This window comes from Ursus arctos, unplaced genomic scaffold (assembly GCF_023065955.2).
Source record: "Ursus arctos isolate Adak ecotype North America unplaced genomic scaffold, UrsArc2.0 scaffold_8, whole genome shotgun sequence".
Classification (NCBI taxonomy): Eukaryota; Metazoa; Chordata; class Mammalia; order Carnivora; family Ursidae; genus Ursus; species Ursus arctos.
Window position 1 is genome coordinate 83136610 of NW_026623100.1, and position 21366 is coordinate 83157975.

At 58.5% G+C, this 21366-nt stretch overlaps 1 protein-coding gene across 4 annotated transcripts in view; it reads right to left on the reverse strand.

Annotated features, from left to right (window-relative positions):
* The window catches only part of LOC113269382 (collectin-11), a 70465-nt gene that overhangs the window by 29868 nt on the left and 19231 nt on the right, over positions 1 to 21366 (reverse strand). For 2 of the 4 annotated variants that reach the window (XM_044390082.3, XM_044390088.3), the window contains 4 exons: positions 10242 to 10313; positions 7912 to 7965; positions 3873 to 3968; positions 3113 to 3715 (listed from right to left, as the gene is read on the reverse strand). In XM_044390082.3, the coding sequence (XP_044246017.1) occupies positions 3324 to 3715; positions 3873 to 3968; positions 7912 to 7965; positions 10242 to 10313 (614 nt within the window). In that variant the 3' untranslated portion in view covers positions 3113 to 3323. Of the gene's footprint in view, positions 1 to 3112; positions 3716 to 3872; positions 3969 to 7911; positions 7966 to 10241; positions 10314 to 21366 lie in introns of those variants that run through there. The other 2 variants (XM_057309369.1, XM_057309368.1) reach the window with 2 other exon arrangements.

The window sequence follows — 21366 nt, forward strand, 5'->3', positions numbered from 1 at the left end:
TCCCACCAGAGACACTGAAATCTGTGTGCTTTCCCAGCCTCCTTTACAGCTCGGGCACAGACACACACCAGCCCCCATGTGTGGGAGTTCTCTGAAATGGTGCCTCTGGATTTGTGCAGTGCACAACCTGTGCAGATGCACAAAATGACCCCAGAACACTACGTACCCAAACAGACCTGCCCCTCCAGACTCTGGAAGTGAGCCAGTGAGGAACCAACGCAGTGGCTACAAGCCAGCTTATATGGCAAGAGCGGCGGCAGCTGGCAGCAGCCGAGGGACCCAGCAGGCCCATCTGCAGCATGATTTATGGGCTCTGTTCCCTTCCACATGGCCCCCAGTGGCTCTCCAGTCTTTTCAAAATTCCTGTGAACTCCCAAAAACCTTTCAACAAATCTCCGTTCCGCTTAAATTAGTCAGACTCAGATTTTCTTGCTTACGGCTAATAAATACCTCCCACCCTTGGTTCGGATATGCTGGATTAAGTGGGTTGTGCCTGGTGACTGTCCCTCGGTCCTCACCTGCCACCAAGTCCCCCAAGGAAGCAAGGTGGGCACACTGTCCAAACAGTCCCCAGAGGTAGCCAGCTAGCACGGGCAGACAGCGAGAGCCATTGCTCAAGTCTGAGTGAGGCAGGAACAGGACACAGTGCTGCCCTGGGGAGAAGAATGATGCACAGTCTCGACACCTGTCAAGGACCCGAGCCTGCCACCCCTGTGTCCTCTTCCCTATCTGGCCTGGACCAAGCTTTGGACGGGGACACTGAGACTGGAGATTAATCACATCCCCTTCCTAGAGCTTCTCTTCCTCTGCCACCCAGCAGCACGGGTTCTGCCCCTGCCTGGCTTTTGTCTGTGGCTCTCAATGGCCGCCACGCCGAGGAGGAGGAGGAATCACAAGGCTGAGGGTTTTCTGAAGGGCACGCACACCTGGGTCTGGGAGCCAGAGCCCCTCCTTCTTTCCCTCCCTGCCTGCCTGTCCTTTGTTCTGCAGTATCTCTCCCCCTGCCTCTAACTGCTCCCCGCACCCCTCCCCCACACGCACATGCACACGCACGCGCACACCGCACACACCCCCATCCTCAAGAATCCTTCAGCATCTGCGACGCACCGACTCCCCACGTCCTTGCTGCAGACGCGCGTCCTCCTCCCGCCGCTAGATGGCAGTGTGGACCCGCGCGTCCGCGGCCCCGGCGGGGGAGGGGGGGCAGCCCGGCTCCGCGCCTCCGGCTCTGCCCACGCTTCCGCCGCAGCGCTCCGAAGAAATCAAGCGCGCCAGCTCCGCGGTCACGCCTCGGTGCGGCACCCCATGAGCCCGGCTCTCTCCCCAAGCAGGCCGCCTCACCCCTGCCTTGCGGATCAGACTGTGCGCTCTGCACAACAGGCCCCTTCTTCCGTGGTCGGGGAATTAAATAAGCGGCAATGGTCTGACCTGGTGCCCAGTTGTTGATCCCCCATCAGATTTGCTTTCGAACAACCCTAGTCCCGGACAGGAGCGCAAGCCGGCACAAAGGCGCTGTGTCTGCTCAGGGGACAGCTGACAGCAGGAGGCGACAGGAGGGGCTGGCCCGGAGGAGCTCCCTCCCCCCTCTCAGAGCTGGGGGGACAGGAGAGCACAATGGTGTTGCCCTTCTACCCCCCTCGCCTCCAAGTGAGGGAAGGGAGACCCCCAGGGGGCCAGGGCTCCCCCAGGACTGCACAGGAGCCAGAAGAGCCCTCGGGAAGGCAGGTGCACGCCTCTGACCCTCCCTGACACCAAAAGAGCAGGGACTCTGTGCGGGGTGCTGGAAGGTCATTGCAAGGGCAGGGCAATGCCGTGAGGCTGTGCCCGCTCAGCTCGGGGCCCTCCCTGCCGGGCACTGCCCAACCACAGCCGCAGGCCCCCACGGACTGGACCTGCCCCTGGGCACGAGGGAGGCATCGGTTCGGTGAAAGGCGGGGCCCGAGGCATGGATGGGGAGTGCCGGGCTGCCCCACATCTTCCTGCCCCCGTGGGCAGCCGTTGGGGCTCCAGCAGGGGTCTGCTGCTTCATCCCCCTAGCACCCACAGTTACAGCCAGAGCTGGCATCCTGCCCATCCTGAGCTCCAGTCCCCACAGGGCACATGAAGAGGAAGAGGGAACTCTCTGTGTGTGTGTGTGTGCGCGCGCGCGCGCTCACGCGCACATGTACAGCAAGTGGGTTCAAACTCAGGGAACCCAAGCCCTCTGGAGTAGGCGGGAAGCATGCTGCCCCTCCCCCTGCTGGACGGTGACTGTGCCTGCCCATTGCTCTCGGAGGCTCTAAGCGGACTTGCCCTTTTGTCCAGAGGGGTGACCCAGGCAGAGACACTATTGTCGTCCACGGCAGTCGGCTACACAAACACCCTTAAAACCATGTTCCGGAACATCGGGCAGCCAGGGCCTCACTCACAAGACACGAGCAACATGTGTGGCCTCTGAAGAACTGCCCCCAACAACCCCCTTCCTGCCCCCACAACCCCGGCTGGATTTCTTTTATATGTGCCTATGTGTTGTATTCTTTGAAACATGAAGAAGTTTGGTTTTTACTAGAGAATCTGATGCACGAAAAGGAGAAGAATCACAGGTGACGTGGCGGCAGCTTCCAGACTTGCCTCCCGGTGTCCACACCCGGTGACATCCCCTCCCGAGCGCGCACGGGCCCTGGTGGGTCACCCCTCATGAACAGAGCGCCCTTGTGAGGGGACGGTGCACCACTTCCCAGATCAGGTCTTGCTCGCGGCTCTGAGGCTGCGGCCGCCGTGCAGAAAGCTGCCCCGTGGACAGGCCCCCGGGGATGAGGAGCCCCACCCCGCCCACAACACCACTGCTTGTCACTTATGAACCCCAAGGAAAGTCCTGATCCGCAGGAACTGTCACTCGCCGACAGCGCCCACAGAGATAAGACACCGCGAGGACACGGCACGTGCCCACGTCAGCCGCGCAGAACTTCGGTTTCCTTCTCCCGAAACCTGCACTTCCGCAAGCAGAATGGTCCCTACCTAAATAACAGTGAAAAGGAACATACATTTGAATGTAATTTACAGGAACATTGGCCAAAGTGGGTTCTGCACGCAGAAATTAGCAGGAAGACAGTAACCGAAGACCCCACGACCATTGTCTGTACTCAACTGCGGCATAGCTCAAGCTTTTATTGCATAGTTGGGCAAAGGCGAGAGCGGTTCAGAGTAGCAAGTCCGTAACGAGCCCATGGTTACCAGACGCGCACTGAGACGCGGTACTTCCTCGCAACCACGCCCGGACACGCGGTCTCTCCCCCGCAGCGCCCGCCTCGAGGTGCGGGGGCCGGTCGCCCCAGGGCCACCGTTCACACGTGCTCCTTGTCGAACTCGCACAGGAAGTGCATGGTGACGTGGCAGGCCACGTCGTTCCAGCCGCCCGAGGCCACCATCTCCACGCAGTCCTCCTCGTCGTAGGCGTTGTTGGGCTCGCCGCTGCGCCACTTGTTGAAGGTCTGCATGGGGGAGCGGTCCGAGTACACGAACGTGCCCTCTCTCTCCAGGTCGTTGATGCCGATGAAGACGCGGGCCAGGCCGGCCTGCGCGATGTAGGCGGCCATCAGGCCGTTGGCGGCCTCGTCCTTGGGCATGCCCAGCGTGCCCCCGCGGCCCTGGCAGGACAGCTGTGCGTCCACGTACCTCTTCTCCTCCTTCACCAGCAGGTAGATCTTGCTGTCTGTCTCGCGCACGCCGGCGACAGCTGCGGGGGGGGGCAGTGCTGGAAAGTGAGCACTCGCGTTTCTGTAAACACGCTCGGTGCGGGGCGCACACGCGAGACCCACGGACAGCGGGCGGACTAGCCGGCGGAGCCCCTCGTCTAGCGGGTGGGGGGAAGCAGGGGAACACTGAGAACATACCATTTTTTATGAATTTGAGCTCCGTCGTCAGCTGGGTGACCTGGTTGTCCATCTCGCCGATGGCCTTCCTCAGCTGGCTGCACTCGCACGGGATGCCTGCGGAGACCGCGCCCCGCGTTAGAAGACGCAACCCCGGACTGTGCCCCCACCCAGACAGAAAGCTGCTCTGCACGCGGACCCCGGAGGCCTTCGAGGCCCGGACAGCGATCCCGGGCTTCATCCCAAAGGCCAGGAGAAGCAGAAAGACGTCAGCAGGGCGGCGTCAGGACTGACCTGTTCTAAAATAGGCCTCTGGGTGGGTGGGAAGGAAGAGGGCAGGTGCGGGGAGACAGGTGGAAGGTGGGGTCGTGCAGCAGCTTGGAGGACGACGGGGCTCAGGGCAGCGACGTGCTGACGCGGAGAAGCCAGAACATCCGTGGACGGTGGGGCCCCCAGGGCATGAGGGTCCCTCACGCAGCGCTGTCAGGGGTCCTGGTGCTTCTGGGGCCCCGAGCTGCCTCCCGTGAGGAGCTGCACTTGTCGACACCCCCTCCCCACCGCAGCGGGGGACCTGGCCACTGCCAGCCCATCGCCTCCCCCAGGACAGGAGCACGTCCGCCCTGCACTGGCCCTACCGACAGCCCACACGCAGGACCCGCCTCTCTCCCCGCAAAGCCCACGGTGCTGAACTCCAGCCGCACCTCCGGATTGAGCAGCCCCTGTGGAAGCCTGGGCCCGTCTTCCAGAATCTCCGCCCTCCTCCACCACTCAGAGTCCAGAACACCCTCACTTCCACGCGCACATCCCATCCACACTCGGCGGCCCCAGCGATGCTCAGGGGCCAGGGGGTGGTTCTGCAGCGGGAGTGCCTCTGAGACCAGTGTCACGTCCACACCCCCTGAGGCTGTCCAGGCTTCCTGGATTGCTCTCCGCAGTGACAAGTCGTGGGCTTTTTCCTCCGTGTCCTTTCAAAGAGTCCCTTGGCCTCCAGGCCAGCCCCACATGCCACCAGGTCCTCCTCCCCACGGGACTGGCCATGTCCAAGGTGGCCACGAGAGGCACTGCTGTCCGTCCCGTGACCGCACGCGGCCAATTTGATGCCCATTGGCCATTCCTCCTCCTCTCCGCAGTACTGACAGAGCCCTTCAGACAAGGGCTTTCTACGCAGACATCTCTTTCTTCCCCAGTTTCCAAGCTCCGAGCTTTCTCGAGGGCTACTGTCTGAATGTCACAAGCAGAATGAATTACAGCAAATGGAGACACAGTATGTGTGAGAGAGAGGGAAAGACAAGCTGATTCAGCAAGTGGATGCCGGAACATGCTCGCAGATACGGCTGTCAGGAAGGGACGGTCAGGACCCAACCACCGTTCGCTCCAAGATCCCTCCACCTGTACCCCCCAGGGCCTGACGACAAGCTCACGGAGAGGTCATGAGAGCCTGAACGAGGGGTTGGTGCAGGGGCAAGACACAGGACAGCTGTGCAGATGGCCTGGGACTGTGAAGGACAGCAGGGACAGCATGGAACAGTGTGGGACAGAGGACAGTCAGGTGGGCAGAGAAACTGCCAACAGGACACAGAGGACAACACCCATGTGGGACACACCACATGAGCCGAGGGGTGGCTGGACCACCATGGGCAGCAGGACATGGTGGACATGCGCGAGGCAAGGGGACGGATAGGGCCAGACTGCAGGGGCCCCCAAGGTGGGCACGCTGCTGGGGGAGCCGCACAGAGGAGGAGAGGCAGCAGACGAGCTCCATGGAGAGGGGACCATGACCGCAGGACAGCAGGCAGGGAGGCCACTGTCATCAGCACCAGGAAGCCTGGCCACGTCCACTGAGCAGCCAGGGTCCCCGGTGACCTTCTCGGGCTTCAGGCTGCAGGGAGCTACAAGGAGCTCTGGAGTGAGAAAGTACGGACGTGCTTCCCCGAGAAGTCGATGGTCAGAGGAAGGGGGAGGTGCTTAGAAATGTGCTTGGGGACAGGTGTATGGGAGCCCATCCTTGTAGTCCCTGGAAGGACGTGACAATATTCAGGTAGAGGGAAATCAAATACTGAAACAGTCTACAAGAGGGTGTGACAGACAAGGAGAGAGTGGGCCAGTCATAGGTACTCCGTTTTCCACACCTCTGCAGTTTTATTTCATGATTTACACTTTTTTCTCAAGTGCAATTTTCCCCATGTCTTGGTTATTCCAATAGTGCTGCTATGGCCATAGGGGTGCAGACATCTGTCTGAGTGAGTGTTTTGTTTCCTTTGGATGTATTCCCAGAAGTGGGGTCGCTGGATCACATGCTAGTTCTATTTTTAACGTTTTGAGGACCCTCCACACTGTTTTCCAGAGTGGCTTCGCCAGCTTGCATTCCCACCAACCGTGCACAAGGGCTCCCCTTTCTCGGCATCCTCACCAACACCTGTTAGCTCCTGTCTTTTGACAGCAGCCATTCTGACAGCTGTGAGGTGACATCTCATTGTGGTTTCGATTTGCATTTCCCTGATGACTGGAGATGTTGAGCGTCCTTTCATGTACCTGTTGACCTTTCGTATGTCTTCCTTAGAAAAGTGTCTATCCGGGTACGCTGCCCGTATTTAATTAGGTTGTCTGTTTTGCTATTGAGCCGTATGGGCTCCTTATACGTTTAGGATCAACCCGTCATCAAATGTTCGGTTTGCCAGTGTGTTTTCACTTCATTGGTGGTTTCCTTTGTTGTGCAGAAGCCTTTTCAGTTTGAGGTGGTCCCGCCCGCTTACTTTTCATTTTGTTGCTTGTGCTTCAGGGCGTCATATCCAAAAACGCACGACCAAGACCCACATCAGGGCGATTCACTCCTGTTTTCTTCCAGGAGTTGCGTGGGTCTCAGGTCCTACATTTAGTTCTTTAGTCCATTTCTAGTTGATTTTTGTGAGCAATGTAAGGTGGGGGTCTAGTTTCGTTGTTTTCCGTGTGACAGTCCTGTTTTCCCAGCGCCTTTATGGAAGAGACCGTCTTCTCTCCACTGAGTGTTCTTGGCTCCCTTCTTAAATGTTAGTTGGCCGTATGTGCCTGGGTTTATTTCCAGGCTCTCGCTTCTGCCCCATCGGTCTGTGGGACTGTTCTTATGCCGGTGCCACCCTGGTTCGATTCCTGTCGATTTATGGTGTAGCTTGAAATCAGAGTGGGATGCCTCCTGCTTGCTCCACATTATAAGCCTAGTAAGAAATGGAAGCCCTTCAAGACTGTTACAGAGAGGAACAAAAACCAGCCGCCCGACCTACGTGTCCAGCCGCGATGAATAGATTAATGAGTTGTGACGTGTATACAATGGAGTAATATTCAGCTGTAAACAATTAGGAAACCCTGTCATTTGTTGGTTTTTTGTTTTAAGATTGTATTTGTTCATTTGAGAGAGAGCACAAGAGAGAGCGAGCACAAGCAGGGGGAGCAGCAGGCCAAGGGAGAGGGAGACTCCCCGCTGAGCAGGGAGCCCGATGCAGGACTCGGTCCCAGGACCCCGAGATCATGGCCTGAGCCGAAGGCAGACGCTTCAGCGACAGAGCCGCCCAGGCACCCCAGGGAACCCTGTCATTTGTGACAGCATGGATGGACCCGGAAGGCATTATTGTTGGTGATTCGAGTCACGCAGAGAAGGACAATCTCTGCAGGATCTCACGTCCATGTGCAGCGGGGGCGGGGAGCTGGAGGAAGGGGGCCAGCAGGTCAGGCCCCCCGTCGTGAGGTAAATGCCCACCGGGGGTGCGAGTCACAACGTGAGGACCACAGCTAACCCTCGGCGTGACACACAGGGAAGCTGGTAAGAGAGCAAGTCCTTGGAGTTCTCATCGCAAGGATAATTTTTTTTTCCTTTTCTCTTCTTTCTTTTCTTTTTATTGTGTCTACATGGAAAGAAGGATGTCAGCTGAACGTCTGGTGGCGATCCTGTCACAGTATCTGTAAATCAAACCATTGTGCTGAACACCTTAAACCTTTACAGTAATGTAGTCGATTATCTCACAATAAAACTGGGCAAGAATACAATTTTTAATATGCTTTAAAAGCCCTTGCCCCCTGTATGCCATACCTGGTTCTCCGTTAGGGCCAGGGGGTCCCATGTCACCAGAATCTCCTTTTTCACCTGAAAAAGGAGAACAAGGTCAAAACAAGGTCAAGCAGAGGTGGGACACGTCACGTGAGCTTAAAATTGCCAAGGTTCACAATGTTATTTCCTCCATGTGTAATGTCCTAGGGTTTCCCGCGGGCCCCTCTTTGCTGTGAATACAGGGAGTTGGGTTCCACAGATAATTAGTTCTTCAGGTTCTGTCAATGTGACGTGGAACATATGCCTATCACGAGACTTGAGAGATTACCCGACAATCCTTCTTCTGAAAAATCCCGGATGTGTCATGGAATAGTCTACAGATAGCATGTCATGTACCCTGAGCCCGAGTCAGTAACAACTAAATCTGACTCCAGCTCTCGCCCTGCTGACGGCAGGGAAACAGTGATGCTGGCCCCGGGGTGGACCTGGGGACAGTCTCCCCCCGGGGAGCACCTGGGCTCCTGCCCGGCGTGAGACGCAGACTCATGTAGACAGGACACGCCATGCAGTGCCCCCCCTGCCCCCCTGCCTCCCAGCTTATGAAACAAAGGGGTTGGACACAGTCGTGCTTTCTGGCTACTCTAAATTAGACAACAAGTCTGTTAAAGGCACATGAACGTTCCTGCAGCGTGCGCCTTCTCCTCCCCGAGACGACCTGAACGTCCCAGCCGGCGTGGGACGGGGAAGCAGCAGCGCCTCCTCTCTCCGTGGATTCCACCGCACCCGTCCCCATGGGGAGGAGAGAGCCTGCCGGTCCCGTCCACGCCATCCCTGTGACCCCCTCAGCAGCCTCGGGGCTTGGAAATGACTGGAAGCTCAGCCTGACCAGGACCCGGGAAGCAGATCACGTAAACCAAGCTAACGGAGGGGCTTGCGGGCATGCTGTCCCTCGGGGAGACGCCGACAGCTCCCCGGAGTGCACGTAGAACACGAGAGCACACACGTCCCTACTCGGAGGCCAACATGCGTTACGTTTCCCACAGCAGCTAAAAGGGGGCGACAACCCAAATCCCTACCAACAGATGCGTGAATAAAATGTGGTGTAGCAATGATTCAGCCTTAAGAAGGACATGAACCTTGAACACAGGCCGCCAAGTGAAATCAGTCAGACATCCGGGAATGACCGAGAATACTCCGATTCGTGCAGACTGGAATTAGAAGAGAGGTGACCACGGCTGAGAGGGGGACCAGGAGACCCCGCCTCACCAGGACAGAGCTCCTCTTGGGGGAACGAAAGCGCTTTGGAAATGGTGCTGCTGGACACTGCGAATGGACATAATGCCACTGACTTGTGCACTCGAAAAGAGTTAAAATGGCAAATTTCATGTCATGACTATTTTACCACAATTTCTCAAAGCCTCTGTGAAGCGCCCCTTCCCCCTTCATACCACGCATATCTACGTGCTCCCCAGCGAGCGGGCCGTCCCAGCGGGGCTCCCCACGGGGTCGCCAGGAGTCGCTGGGCTGACCAGTCTCCGTCATGCTCCCGGCCGAGGACCCCTTCCTGCCAGGGACGAGCCAAGGCCAGGGGGATGTGCGTGGCCATCCCTGGGAACAAACCGCCCGAACCCCCTCCCAGCTCAGCCCCCCGGCAGGTTAATGAGGCAGAAGAACTCCAGCGCCGGCCTTGGGCAGACCGCCCCGCCCCCCTCCCTGCCGCACAGGCTCAGCAGCGTTGCCAAGCACCGCCCCCCCCCCAGCCTTGGCCTCCCCATTAGCACCCAGGGGGAGGCGTGGGGACCTCCCCAGGATCGCTCACTGAAAGCCCAGGCCCGGAGACCCGGCACAGGCGCAGGACCACCAGGGGCCCCGAGTGTTTGCTGACCACATGGCCCGGAGCATACCCTTCTCTGCCTGGGCCTCCGTCTCCCGACCCGCCCACCCCTGCAGGGCTGTGCAGTCAGACGAGGTCACGAGAGACCCAGGCAAGGGCAGGTGTCTTGTCACTCGAGGGCTGCTCTCACCCCAGCCGTGGCCTTCCTGGGTCTGTTCTCGTGGAGAGCCACCCACAGATTCAAGAAGTCACTGAAGCTGGAGGTGGACAGACTGTTTCTGGAGCACCGTTCTTCCGTTACTCAAACGGGCTCAGCGTGTCATCAAAGTGGTTACGGAAGTGGCCGTGAAAGGTCTTGCCTAAGTAACCAGCCCCAGTTCTCCGCCGGGGTGCCCTGTGAATCCTGCGGGACAGGGAGCGCTCGCCCCACCCTGGGGGGCGCACGGCCAGCAGGCAGCACTGGCTCGTCGGCAGCCGTGCTAGAGCACCCGGGCCACGAGCCTGGGAGGGAATGGGGCAAGAAGTGCGTCGCAAATACCTTTAGAACCAATGGGACCAATTTTTCCATGGCGACCCACACTGCCCTTCTGTCCTTTGTCACCCATGTCTCCTGAAAAAACAACAAGATCAAAGTTGGTTGGTGCACAGGTAATTCGGTATATCTCCCGTTCAGCATCACACACGCGCACACGCGCACACGCACACACGGGAGGGGACGGAGAGGGCAGAGCTCTTGTCTGAATCTCTTCCAGGTCACATATGTGATTGACCCCGGAAGGTCCTTCACAGGTCACTTGTTGAGAGATTCCCCAGAGGAAGACATGCCCCCGTAAAAGCCCCACGCACTCGGAGCAGAGGGGACGCGGGAGGAGACCAACGGCGCGTCCCTTAACCCGACCCCAGCCGAGGCCCCTCCTGCTGTGCGGTTACGTCAGCGGGGAGAGGCTGTCTGTCCGCCATCCCAGCCCGGGAGCAAGTCAAGCAGGCCACGCTCCATCAGGGGCACACGGGCTGCTCTCGGGAGCTGGGATACCCGCCAGCGGAGGTGCGCACAGTGACAGAGCCGTGGCTTGTCTCCTGGGAGAGGCAGGGAGACTGTCACACAGGAAGCTGGAGGAGAGGGGAGGGAGGAAAGGGAGGGTCCAGGGAACACTTGGTCACACACTTCCTAGGAGCTAGTCCTCCAGCAGGCCCTGGTTACACACCAGCCGTCAGTCCCTTCGGCGCGGCTTGGAGAGTCGCCACCCCGTGCTGCCCCCTCGCCTCCTCACCTCCCCCATGCTGCCCGTCACCGCAGGCTGGCCCGGTGACTGTTCTCACGCCTTGAGCCCACCGGACTGTCCTTGCTGACCCGTGCACTAAGACCGAGAATGGCGGTCCTCACGCGTTCACAGAACAGATCACACTGGCGGGGGCATTTTCTCCAGCAAAGTGCTCTTAAACTCCTGGCACCCGCTCCTGCTTGTCTGCTGGTGACCACCACAGACCGCAAACCAAGCCAGCAAATATCAAATACACAGAGAACGCTTGGTAAAAGAAACATGCAGTCAGACTGAATTTAATAATATGAAACTAGATGAAATTCAGAGCCAGCAGCTCTGCAGGAGAAAGGGGACAGGAAGGACTTCGCGTTTTGTGCAGATAAGGCTTCATCCTGCTCTGACACCAACTCACGCCTTAAAACTGAGGACTTCCCGGCCAGGAGCCCTGAGCGTTGCAATATTCCCTAAATCAAGGATAGACAGAGGTCAGAGGACAGAACACAGGCTAACATGGAAACACACCCCTGTGACACACAGAAATGGCTGACACTCCCACAAACTTGCTCACAAAACACATTCACATCCACTCTCTTCCTTGGTTACAGAAGTGACTCAGTGCACAGACAAGGCCCCGAGGGTCTGAGGGCTCATCCAGGTCAAGTGCTCGGTGTGTGGCAGGACCAGGACAGAGCTGTGACCTGCTGATCTGAGACCCAGCGCCCCTTTCCTGGCACCACAGTGGGCAGAGGACCCCAGGGAGACCGAGGCCAGGCTGGCCCAGCCGTGACAGACACGACTCGGGCCACAGATCCCGTGACTGTGAGCTGTGCGTGGTGCCGGGGACACAGGGCGACAGGACTTAGACCAGCGGGGAGAGATGGGGAGCCATCAGACCCTGTAACAGGTGTATTGTAACAGGAGAGGCACTGTAAGCCCTCGCGAGTGGGGGATGGAAGAAGGCATCCGAGGGGGAGGTGCACGCAAACCTCCAGGTGGGGAGTTAGAAGAGAACGACAAGACGGGATTCATGCTTGACACGCATGTGGCGACACCGCAGAGGGGCTGGAAAGGGGCGAGGACACCCGGTGGGGGAACAGGTGAGAGCTGGAGGCAGGTGCACTGGAGCAGTGTCTGGGAGGGAGGGGGAAGAAATGCCACATCTGAGAAGGGGTTAGGAGCCAGTGACGGTGACAGCGGGGAGGCGCCTGCACATGCAGGGGTGGGGAGAGGAGCAGGGAGTAGGCTGTTCCTGCGGGGACCTCTGCAGAAGGAGTATTCAGCAGGGCCTCAGTGGCTGGGTCTACAACAGGCCCCAGACCAGCAAGGTCAGGATAACTGAACACACGGGCGGCCTGGTGATGTCGCCCCACAGGAGAGGCAGGCCCGGGGGACCCTGCAGGGCATTGGAGGAGGGGGCGCCCACGGGGTCGGAGCTGCACAGTGAGACAGGTAGGAAGGGGCAAGCGTGAGGCCCTGGCCAGAGCAGGGTCAGCGGTTGAACAGTGCAGAGAAGCCTCGGTGGTGGGAGGCAGCCCCTGCAAAACCCCAACCGCACCAGCTTGGGTCCAGTGGTCCATGGGGGGCAGCGCTGTGAACCGGCTATCTGCACCCCCCATCTGCACCCTCGCCAGTGGGAGCCGGCCCTGCCCCCTCCACAGCCAGACCACCCTGAGTCACTGCGAACCGGCTCCAGTCTCCCCTCCTGCCACCGGGGTCCCCAGAACAGCCTCGCCCTCTTTAACCCAACTGGTGAACCACCAGAGCAGCCAGAGGGAAAGGGAACCAGGACAGACCGCTTTCAATCGACCCCCGAGCCTAGCACGCAGCCGGGCACACACTCGCCCCTGGGAACCGGGCGCCAGACAGCCTGCCATCGCTGCTGAGTGTGGCTGGTAGGGACATGTGCCAAGTATTCACCGCTGTGGAGGAACCGCTGCGGCCACAGGAGGCAGGGGTGAAGGAGGCAGGGGTGAAGGGGGCAGGGGTGAAGGGGGCAGGGGTGAAGGGGGCAGGGGTGAAGGGGGCAGGGGTGAAGGGGCACTACTTCATGCCGAAGGAAGAGCAGGGGCCACCAAGCCCTCCGCTGCCTCTGAGCCGCGGCCGGGAATGCCTCTGGGGCCCTCACCCCCGGCTCAGCCTGTCTCGAGACGGATCCAGAGATTGGCACGCGGCTCTGCCCTTTGCGCCCAGCAGCTCTGACCCGGCAAGCCAGAGACGCAGAGCTGGCTTACTCCAGTGCGCGACACGGCCCTCCAGACATGCAAGCGCTGTGCTCTCTGCAGTGCTGCCTCCAGCCTGCCCACCCCGGCTGGCCTCTTCCTCTGGGCGTAGTCTGTGCTGTCTGCTCCTCCGACGAGTGACCCCCCACCCAGGCTGAATGCCCCCCATGGCCTGCTTACCGTCACCTCCCTCAGGGGCCTGAGGGGTGCTCCCTCCAGTACTGGAGCCCTGACCCCCTGTGATTGGGGCTGCAGGTGGGCCTTGGCAGGTGAACAGGGTTCGATGAGGTCACTAGGGGCCCCAGCGTGGGACTGCACCAGGAGAGACGCCAGAGCTCGCTGTCTCTCTCCGGCACCGGAGAAGACGGCCATCTCCAGTCCGGGACAAGCTCCTCAGCAGAGCCCGGCCAGGACGGCACCCGGATCTCGGACTTGCAGCCTCCGACACCGTGAGAAACGCAGGTCTGCTGTTGCAGCGGTCCTGGGGTAGCACTCTGCTGTGGCATCCCGGCCGACCGAGTCACCTCCCTTGTCCCAACGCTCGTGCCCACTGACGAGGTCAGAATCCCAGAGCTGACTACAGTGTCTCTGCCCAGCTGCTTGCAAACAGCGTTCTGCAGAAAATCAACGTTCCTGGGATGCGGACACTGCTCTCCGTGCTGTTCCAGGCCCCGAGTGCCCACTACAGGGCAGCCCTCTTTCCTAAGCCTTCTTCCAAACGGCTAAGCTGTCTGTTCCCTGACTCTGGAGCATGCCCCCTTCCTGGGGCCCTGGCATGGATCACGAGTGCTGGAGAAGTTGGGCGGAACCGCAGGATAAAGGTCGGGAGGACCTCGCTGTTTATGCCTTTCTAATGTTCATGTGTCCCCTCGAGGTCCTTCTGTTGTTTTCACTCAGCGGTCAGCAGCGGTCGGCTGTGACAGTCTGTGTCCCGTTTCACTCAGCGGTCAGCAGCGGTCGGCTGTGACAGTCTGTGTCCCGTCCTCGTGGGGAAACTCAGACTGAGTGAGTACAGCACGAGTCCATACGGTGCTCGATGGAGACAGTGCCCAGAGCAGGAGGCATTGGCACAGACCGTCCAAGCGAACCCTAGCTTCAGATGGGAAGACAGAGACCCAGAAAGACCCAGAGGCTGGCACCCGCACGAACCAGCTGGAAGGACTGTTCCCAACACACGGCCCCCCCCTGAATTCCCACAGGACAGAGGCAGGGTTGCCAGAGCCCGGAGAATAAAGGAATGTGCCTTCCCACTCAAAAGCCCGAGTACACACCCTGGCTGTGAGTGTGGACCTGTCACGTGAACAAAGAGTCTGCTGTCCACCAGGAAGACTCTAGAAAGGTAGGAGGGAAGCTCTTCTCCCTGAGGCCCCGGCAGAGAGAAACTCAGCAGGAGACCTGCCCCCCTTCTCCCACCCAGACAGCTCCTACGGCCGAGCACACAGTCGGAGGAGAGCACTGGACCAAGACACCGGTCCTCAGAAGCATAGCAGGTAAAACGCCTTCCCCGCCTGCACAGAACGATTGATTACTGGGCCATTTCATGGGCAGAGGGCTGCCGTCGGAGTCCAGCACGCTACCTGCTGTGTGAGTAAGTTATAACCCGAGACGACTTGAGAGCAGCTGAATCGCACAGCCAGACCTTAATGCCATGTGCCATCTGTCTCCAGCAGGTGCCGAGCCCAGCTCCTGCCCTTGGAGAAGGGTGGGACCCTGGCTGGGGCGTTCTGAGGACAACCGGAGGCCTCACAGAGCAGGGTGACGGAGGCGGTCACTGAGCTTGACCAGGAGCCGGCCACTCGGCACCCTGGTCTCAGCAGCCTCCCGAGCCCCAAAACGATAAACATCCGTGTTTAAGCAGCCCCGTCTGTGGGACTTGTTACGGCAGCCCTAGCAGACTAGGACACTTTCTCTGCCCACAAGAGAAACAAAATCAGAGAGGCCAAGCGACCCACCTCAAGTCACACAGTGCTCGAGTGAAGACTGTGGTTCCGTGACCCAGAGCACGGACTCGCAGTCAGGCAGACGATACCCCAGTCCCAGGCCGTTGCCCATGCAACCTTGGACATGTTGCCACCTGCTCTGAGCCTCAGCGTCCTCGTCTGTAAAGAGGCATCAGAGTGCTGGTCACCCGGATCACCACAAATCCCGCACTGTGGCTGAGAGCAGTGGCGTCTTCCTGGCACCAGGGACGCTCTGCATAGAGCCAGACACAGCAGGAAGGCCGCATTTCCAAGAGCCGGCTGAACGCGGGCTGCAGGCTTGTGGTAAGACAAACACCCCCGGGGCTGTGTCGCTGGAGGCTGAGGACACTTGGCCAGTGGGGAGCTGGGACAGCTGCCCGGCGGCCCCGCCTTACCTACCCCCAGATGGTCCCTCTTCCTCTAACAACGGCCTCTTCCACCGGGCCCCACAGGCCCTGAGACATGGAAGACCTGGTCGTGCCACAGGCCACAGCAGCCTTACAGGAGGGCCGTGTGGGGAAGGGCGGGGCCTGAAGGGCGGCCAGAGACCCCACCCCTCTGCTGCACGGCCCCGCCCCACGGCACACCTGCTCTGATTGAGCAGACCAAGAAGAGGCGCCGGTCGCTGGGGCTGGGCAGTGTATACACGCTGTACACTCGTGTGTGCACACATACATATGTGCTCATGTGCGCGCATGTATACACGCTATGTGCTCGTGTGCGCACATGTATGCACATGTATACACACTATGCGCTCGTGTGCACACATACATGTGTACACGTGTATACACTCGTGGGTGCACACACCCATACATGCCAATGCACATACAGCTATAAACACGTGCCCCTGCGTGTGCACACACATGCATGCAAACATACCTGCACCTGTTCACATGTACACACATACAAGCACACACATACGATACACACACACGTGTGTACAAACGTACCTTTTATCCTCACATTACTTGAGGTTGTAAAGCTGGTAAGCACGAGCTGGGTTTGAGCGCAGACCGCCAGGGCACCCAGGAGCTCCCCGCAGCCCCCTGCACACTCGCCCCCGCCATACGTAGCCCTTACACACTGACCCACGGCTGGGGTGGCCGTCACTCCCAGTGGGAACGTTCTACCTCTTGGTGTGTTGGAGAAGAAAAGATGAGAACCATTCAAATCCCCTGAGACTGTCAACACATTATAGCCATTCCAGGTAGTTTGCGTAGCTGACTTGTTTTTACTTGCAGACATTTCTTGGGAAGTCGCCCTTGGGCAGGAAAGTATTGTGGTTATGAACCCAGAGGCTCTCACAGGAACACGAATCAGAACAAGAGCTCTACTGCCTTCCTCCTGCTTCCAGGAAGGTCTTCTTGCTCCTCCAGATGGCAGGAAGCTTTCTGCAAAAAGCAAACAAATGTCCCTCCCTGGGTTGTAGGAGCTGATTGGAAATGCACCAGACACACTTAGATCCCATCCCCCTGAGTCTGATGAGCCCCCCGCCGAGGCTTCCCAGGGAGCCGGGAGCTGATGTAATGCCCCTCCTCCTCCCATCACACTAATGAGAAGTGTGCGAGAACACGTCTGTCCTCCAGACACACACAAGGAAGGAAAGAACGGAAGCAGCTCACAGCAGGCAGGTAATTCTTATTAATTTTAATGAAGATCTCACACAGTCCTTTGAAGAGGAGACCGGGCAAAAAGAGCACTCAGAATTCAGCTTCCCCAGCGATTTTTAACGAAGGGTAATGTGCACATTGCAGAGCCCAGAAAGCCTGTCACTGACGTAGGGTCACCCTCCACCTCCACGTGCCGGGAGAGTCCCCAGCTTCTAAGACAAGTGGCCCAGGGGCCTCCCTAAATCTTGTCTTAGCAGCGTGTCCGGGGACGAGGAGCCTTGCACGCGGAGGTGAGGCACGTAGCAGGCTGTGTCAGCAAAGCCCACTCTGTGCTGTTGCCACAGAGCCTCGCGGGCTAGAAACGTGGCAAGTATTCTTATTTCAGTAAAGGACAAAGGACAGCAGGAGGTTTCTGCAGACCCTCCGGCCTGTCTCTGTTATTTCAGAAAAGGCATCCATCAGCTTGCACATGCTTTCTCGTGCTCGAGTTCCCCAGCGGGGGGCTGCTCCGTGGGCTGACCTGAGACCCCCCAGCACACAGCACATCAGCCCAAGAGTCCGTCTCTCTCGCAGCCTGACCCACATGGACACAGTTGCTCTTGGTGGAGCCTCCAGGCAAGGGCGTGTGGATGCTTACGGCCGCTCACCGCCCACCTGCAGCGCGGGCCCCGCGGCAGCATCGCAGGAACAGCACCTCTGGGCGCCCGCTGCTGGCTGATGGATGCCCGCATCTCACCCTCCCTCTGAACCTGCATCTCAGTGAGAGCCCAGCTGCTTCCCATGCTCCACGATCGGAGAGGCATGGGTGGATCTGAGCCTTGCGGTCAGCAGACTGCAGAGAACCCAGCTCGCCGTGGCCACACTGAGGCTCCAGACCTGCCCTCTACCGCCTGGCGCGGGGGCACGCGTATGCACCCCTGGGACCCTCAGCACGGTGCATGGGCCACCGCAGATCTCAAAGATATTCCAAGATACTGAACTTCAAGGTATTTTTCAACCGATCAAGGGCCTTCCAAGGGCCACAGCTCACCCGAGGCCCTGGAGTCCCCAAGACGAAAGTGAGTATGCCTGCCCCAGTGGCCCATGACCTTGCACGGAGCCCAGTGTGTAAAGAAACGGGCACAGCAGGCCTGTGGCATACCATGCCCACTGCACACCTGTCAAGACTTGCCATAAAGGGCCGGTCACTAGTAGGGCCACTCCCCAAGGACCCCAGGGGAACTGTCCCCCAGGCCTCAACGCCAGGAACAGTTTGTGCGTCTAAACAGCTGACGGATTCTGAGCCCCTTGGTCTTCACGCCCGGCAAAACCCTAAGAGGAGGTGGCAGGGCAGGAGGGTCCGCAACGTCCCCGCACCCCCCACGCTGCTACACTTGCCCTGCTTCCCAAGGAAAAGAATAAGTTAGAGAACCACTGATGTAGGTGGCCAAGTCTTCCTGTGCCACCAACGGGAGGACTCGTGCCACCAAATGCCCAGGACCTCACAGCATGAATTTCACTGAAATAACCTCATCTGACACATACAGATAATATTTTTTTCTTGTCCAAAATTTTCTATCTCGGCTGAAATGCAATATGTGGTCTTTTAAACAGAGCATGAAAGAAACAACAAAGAACAGGGAGGAGAGGAGGGAGAGCAATTAGCTGTAGAGGCAAAGGGCGAGGGAAGTGCCGGCCGAGCCCACAGCAGCCTAGGGGAGGAAGCACCGGCCCAGCTCCAGGAGACCCGCAGCACGGGGCCTGCTCGGCCAGCTCCTGCGGCTGGTCAGGCAGTAGGTGGGGAGCAGGCTGGTTGCAAGTGTCCCTCCCCCACTTCCAGCAGCCCGTGCGGGAGGAACTCTCTCCCCTGGGAAGCAGCAGGCCCCACATCAGCAGCTCCTGCTGCCCTTTCACAGGCCCCAGAAGTGAAGGAAGTGAGTTCCTCCAGGATGCGAAGGAGGGACTGACACAGAAGATTTGGGGCTGCAGATCCATCCAGTTCCGGGACCTCCCAAAAGGGCGGAAGCCCTGCTCTAGGGCATTTACGGAAAGGGACCCTCTGCACCCAGAGGGAATCACCCAGAGAACGTGCCAGAAGGGCAGGAGGCTCAGGGGTGTTGCCAGAACTCACACAACCCAAGGCCATGGAGCTTCAAATGAAAAACGTGGGTTGGAAGAAGTTGAGGGCAAGACTCTACATATGATCATTTTTGCAGCTGTCAGACGAGATGCTGGAGGGAGGCTCTGAGCCCCGCAACAGCCCCCATGACGCTGTGTCCAAGCAGGAGCACCTCCAGAAGGGAGCGGGAGAGCCCACTGCCTGGGGCCCAGGACCACGAGGAGACGTGCCCTGGTTGGCGGAGTCAGAGCACTGCTGAGGAAGCCCATGCTGGGGCGAGCGGGTATCTGCAAAACACCAGCCTCCCCTGCCCAGTGAGTCTGCAGGGCCTGCAGTGCTGTCTTCCGATGGGAAGCATGGTTCCTGCCCTGCTATGCACTTGGGAGCTCAGCCGGCGCCCCCCCCCCCCCCCAGCCCAGCCACAGCTGCCTGAACAGGGGCAGTGACGTGGGCTCGGGACACCCCCCAGCTGTGGCAGCAGCCCCACCCGGGTTCTCCCCACAGACGGGCGTGCATCCCAGGAGCCATCAGCCGGCAGAGCATCCTGCGGCAGGAAGGTTCCTGATGGGACACAGAGACCGCAGGGAGCGGCGAGGTGGCACGTGGAGGAAGGGGCCGACGCAGGACAAGCCAGAGTATGTAAACGCAGAGAGCAAGGCTGGTGAGCAATTCCAAAAACAGAGCGATCCCGAAATACTGAAGGGAATGCCTCACACTCACTCATACACCAGCAACACCATGAACAGGAGCTATTAGTCCTCTAACAATTTCATAAAGAGTATCGCTGGTAGAAATAACCGTCACAAAATAAAACTGACACTGGCTGAAACTACACAAGGAAAAACCCACCAGGAACTAAAAATCGATGGGAGAGCTTCTATACAATTGAGAACCGAGCGTTCCAATCAGGTGATCTGACCCAGCGCAAATATGGATACAGAAGAAAGCTCAGGGGCGCCTGGGTGGCACAGCGGTTAAGCGTCTGCCTTCGGCTCAGGGCGTGATCCTGGCGTTCTGGGATCGAGCCCCACATCAGGCTCCTCCGCTATGAGCCTGCTTCTTCCTCTCCCACTCCCCCTGCCTGTGTTCCCTCTCTCGCTGGCTGTCTCTATCTCTGTCGAATAAATAAAATCTTTAAAAAAAAAAAAAAAAGAAGAAGAAGAAAGCTCAGCACGGCGGGAGCGATAATCAGTAGAATGTGATACATATTTTAAAAATAATAAGTTCTAGGGGCACCTGGGAGACTCAGTCGGTTAAGCATCTGCCTTTGGCTCAGGTCATAATCCCAGGGTCTTGGGTTCAAGCCCCACATCGGGCTCCCTGCTGAGCGGGGAGCCTGCTTCTCCCTCTGCCCCTTCCCCTGCTCTCTCTCTGTCTCTCTCTGTCTGTCTCTCTCTCTCTCAAATAAATAAATAAATAAATAAATAAAATATTTTTTTTAAAAAGCTAAAAATAATAATAAATTTTAAAAATCCCTCAAGGAGTCCAGTACTGTTTACATGGAAAAAATGATTGTAACAAAAATAATTTCTGAAAAATGAAAAAGTCCACAGTCCATTTGCCCATGCCCTAAAACCAGGCAAGTCCCAGACCCCCAGGTTCTGCAACGCTCACGACTCTGCTGGAGTGAGGAGCCTTCTGGAAGCTACAGATGTTGGCGACTGGACGTCAGGAACAGCACACCTGAGCAGTGGCTGTGATCCGCTAAACCCGGGCTGAGCGGGAAAGCCTCCAGGTGAGAGGAAAGCAGGGGAGGGGGGACAGAGGGCAGGAGAACTCCGAGGCCGCACAGCTCCCGCCCCACGCCACAGAGAAGCCACGGGAGCTGAGGTCATCCTTCCTGGGAGCTCTCCTGCAGGGGGCTGGGAGCGGGACTTCTGAGGTCGCCCACAGCTCTCCACAGCCGCTGGGCCGGGAGCGCCGAGTCAGCACGTGGGCAGCTGCGGGAGGCGGCCAGAGGCTGCACACCTGTGCCCTGGCCACAAAAACCGTGCTGACATCGAAAATCAGCACACGCTCTTTGCCGGGAACACCGAAAACACAGAAAGGAGCAACACAGGAAACGTCAATGCCTATAACCCTACAACCCAGAAATATCTACTGCGAATGTTGTGGTTTATTGCTTTCCCATCCTTTCTCTGTCTTTGTGTAAATATTTTAATCAGTCGTGTCTGTTCTTGTCTCCTGTTTTTTTTCTCTTCCATGTTTCACGTCATGGCTAATCCCCTTCTTCAAGATCGACCCAAAAAGGATACTTCCGACATTTCTGCATAACTGCTTCCACTGTTCCTCGATCCAAGTACATACACTTGGGTTGCTGTGTTCTCTACATCCTGCACTTAGTGAAGACCCCAAACCAGAGCTGCTCATTTTGGCAGTGGTGGTGCCAGACCCCAGGAACCCAACACTCGCGGACCAGGAACTGATGTGTTCAGAGGGAGTCGGGCTGGTTAACCGGCAGGGTCCAGGGTCCAGGCTCCTCTCTCCCGCCCCAACCCCACAGAGGACTCCAC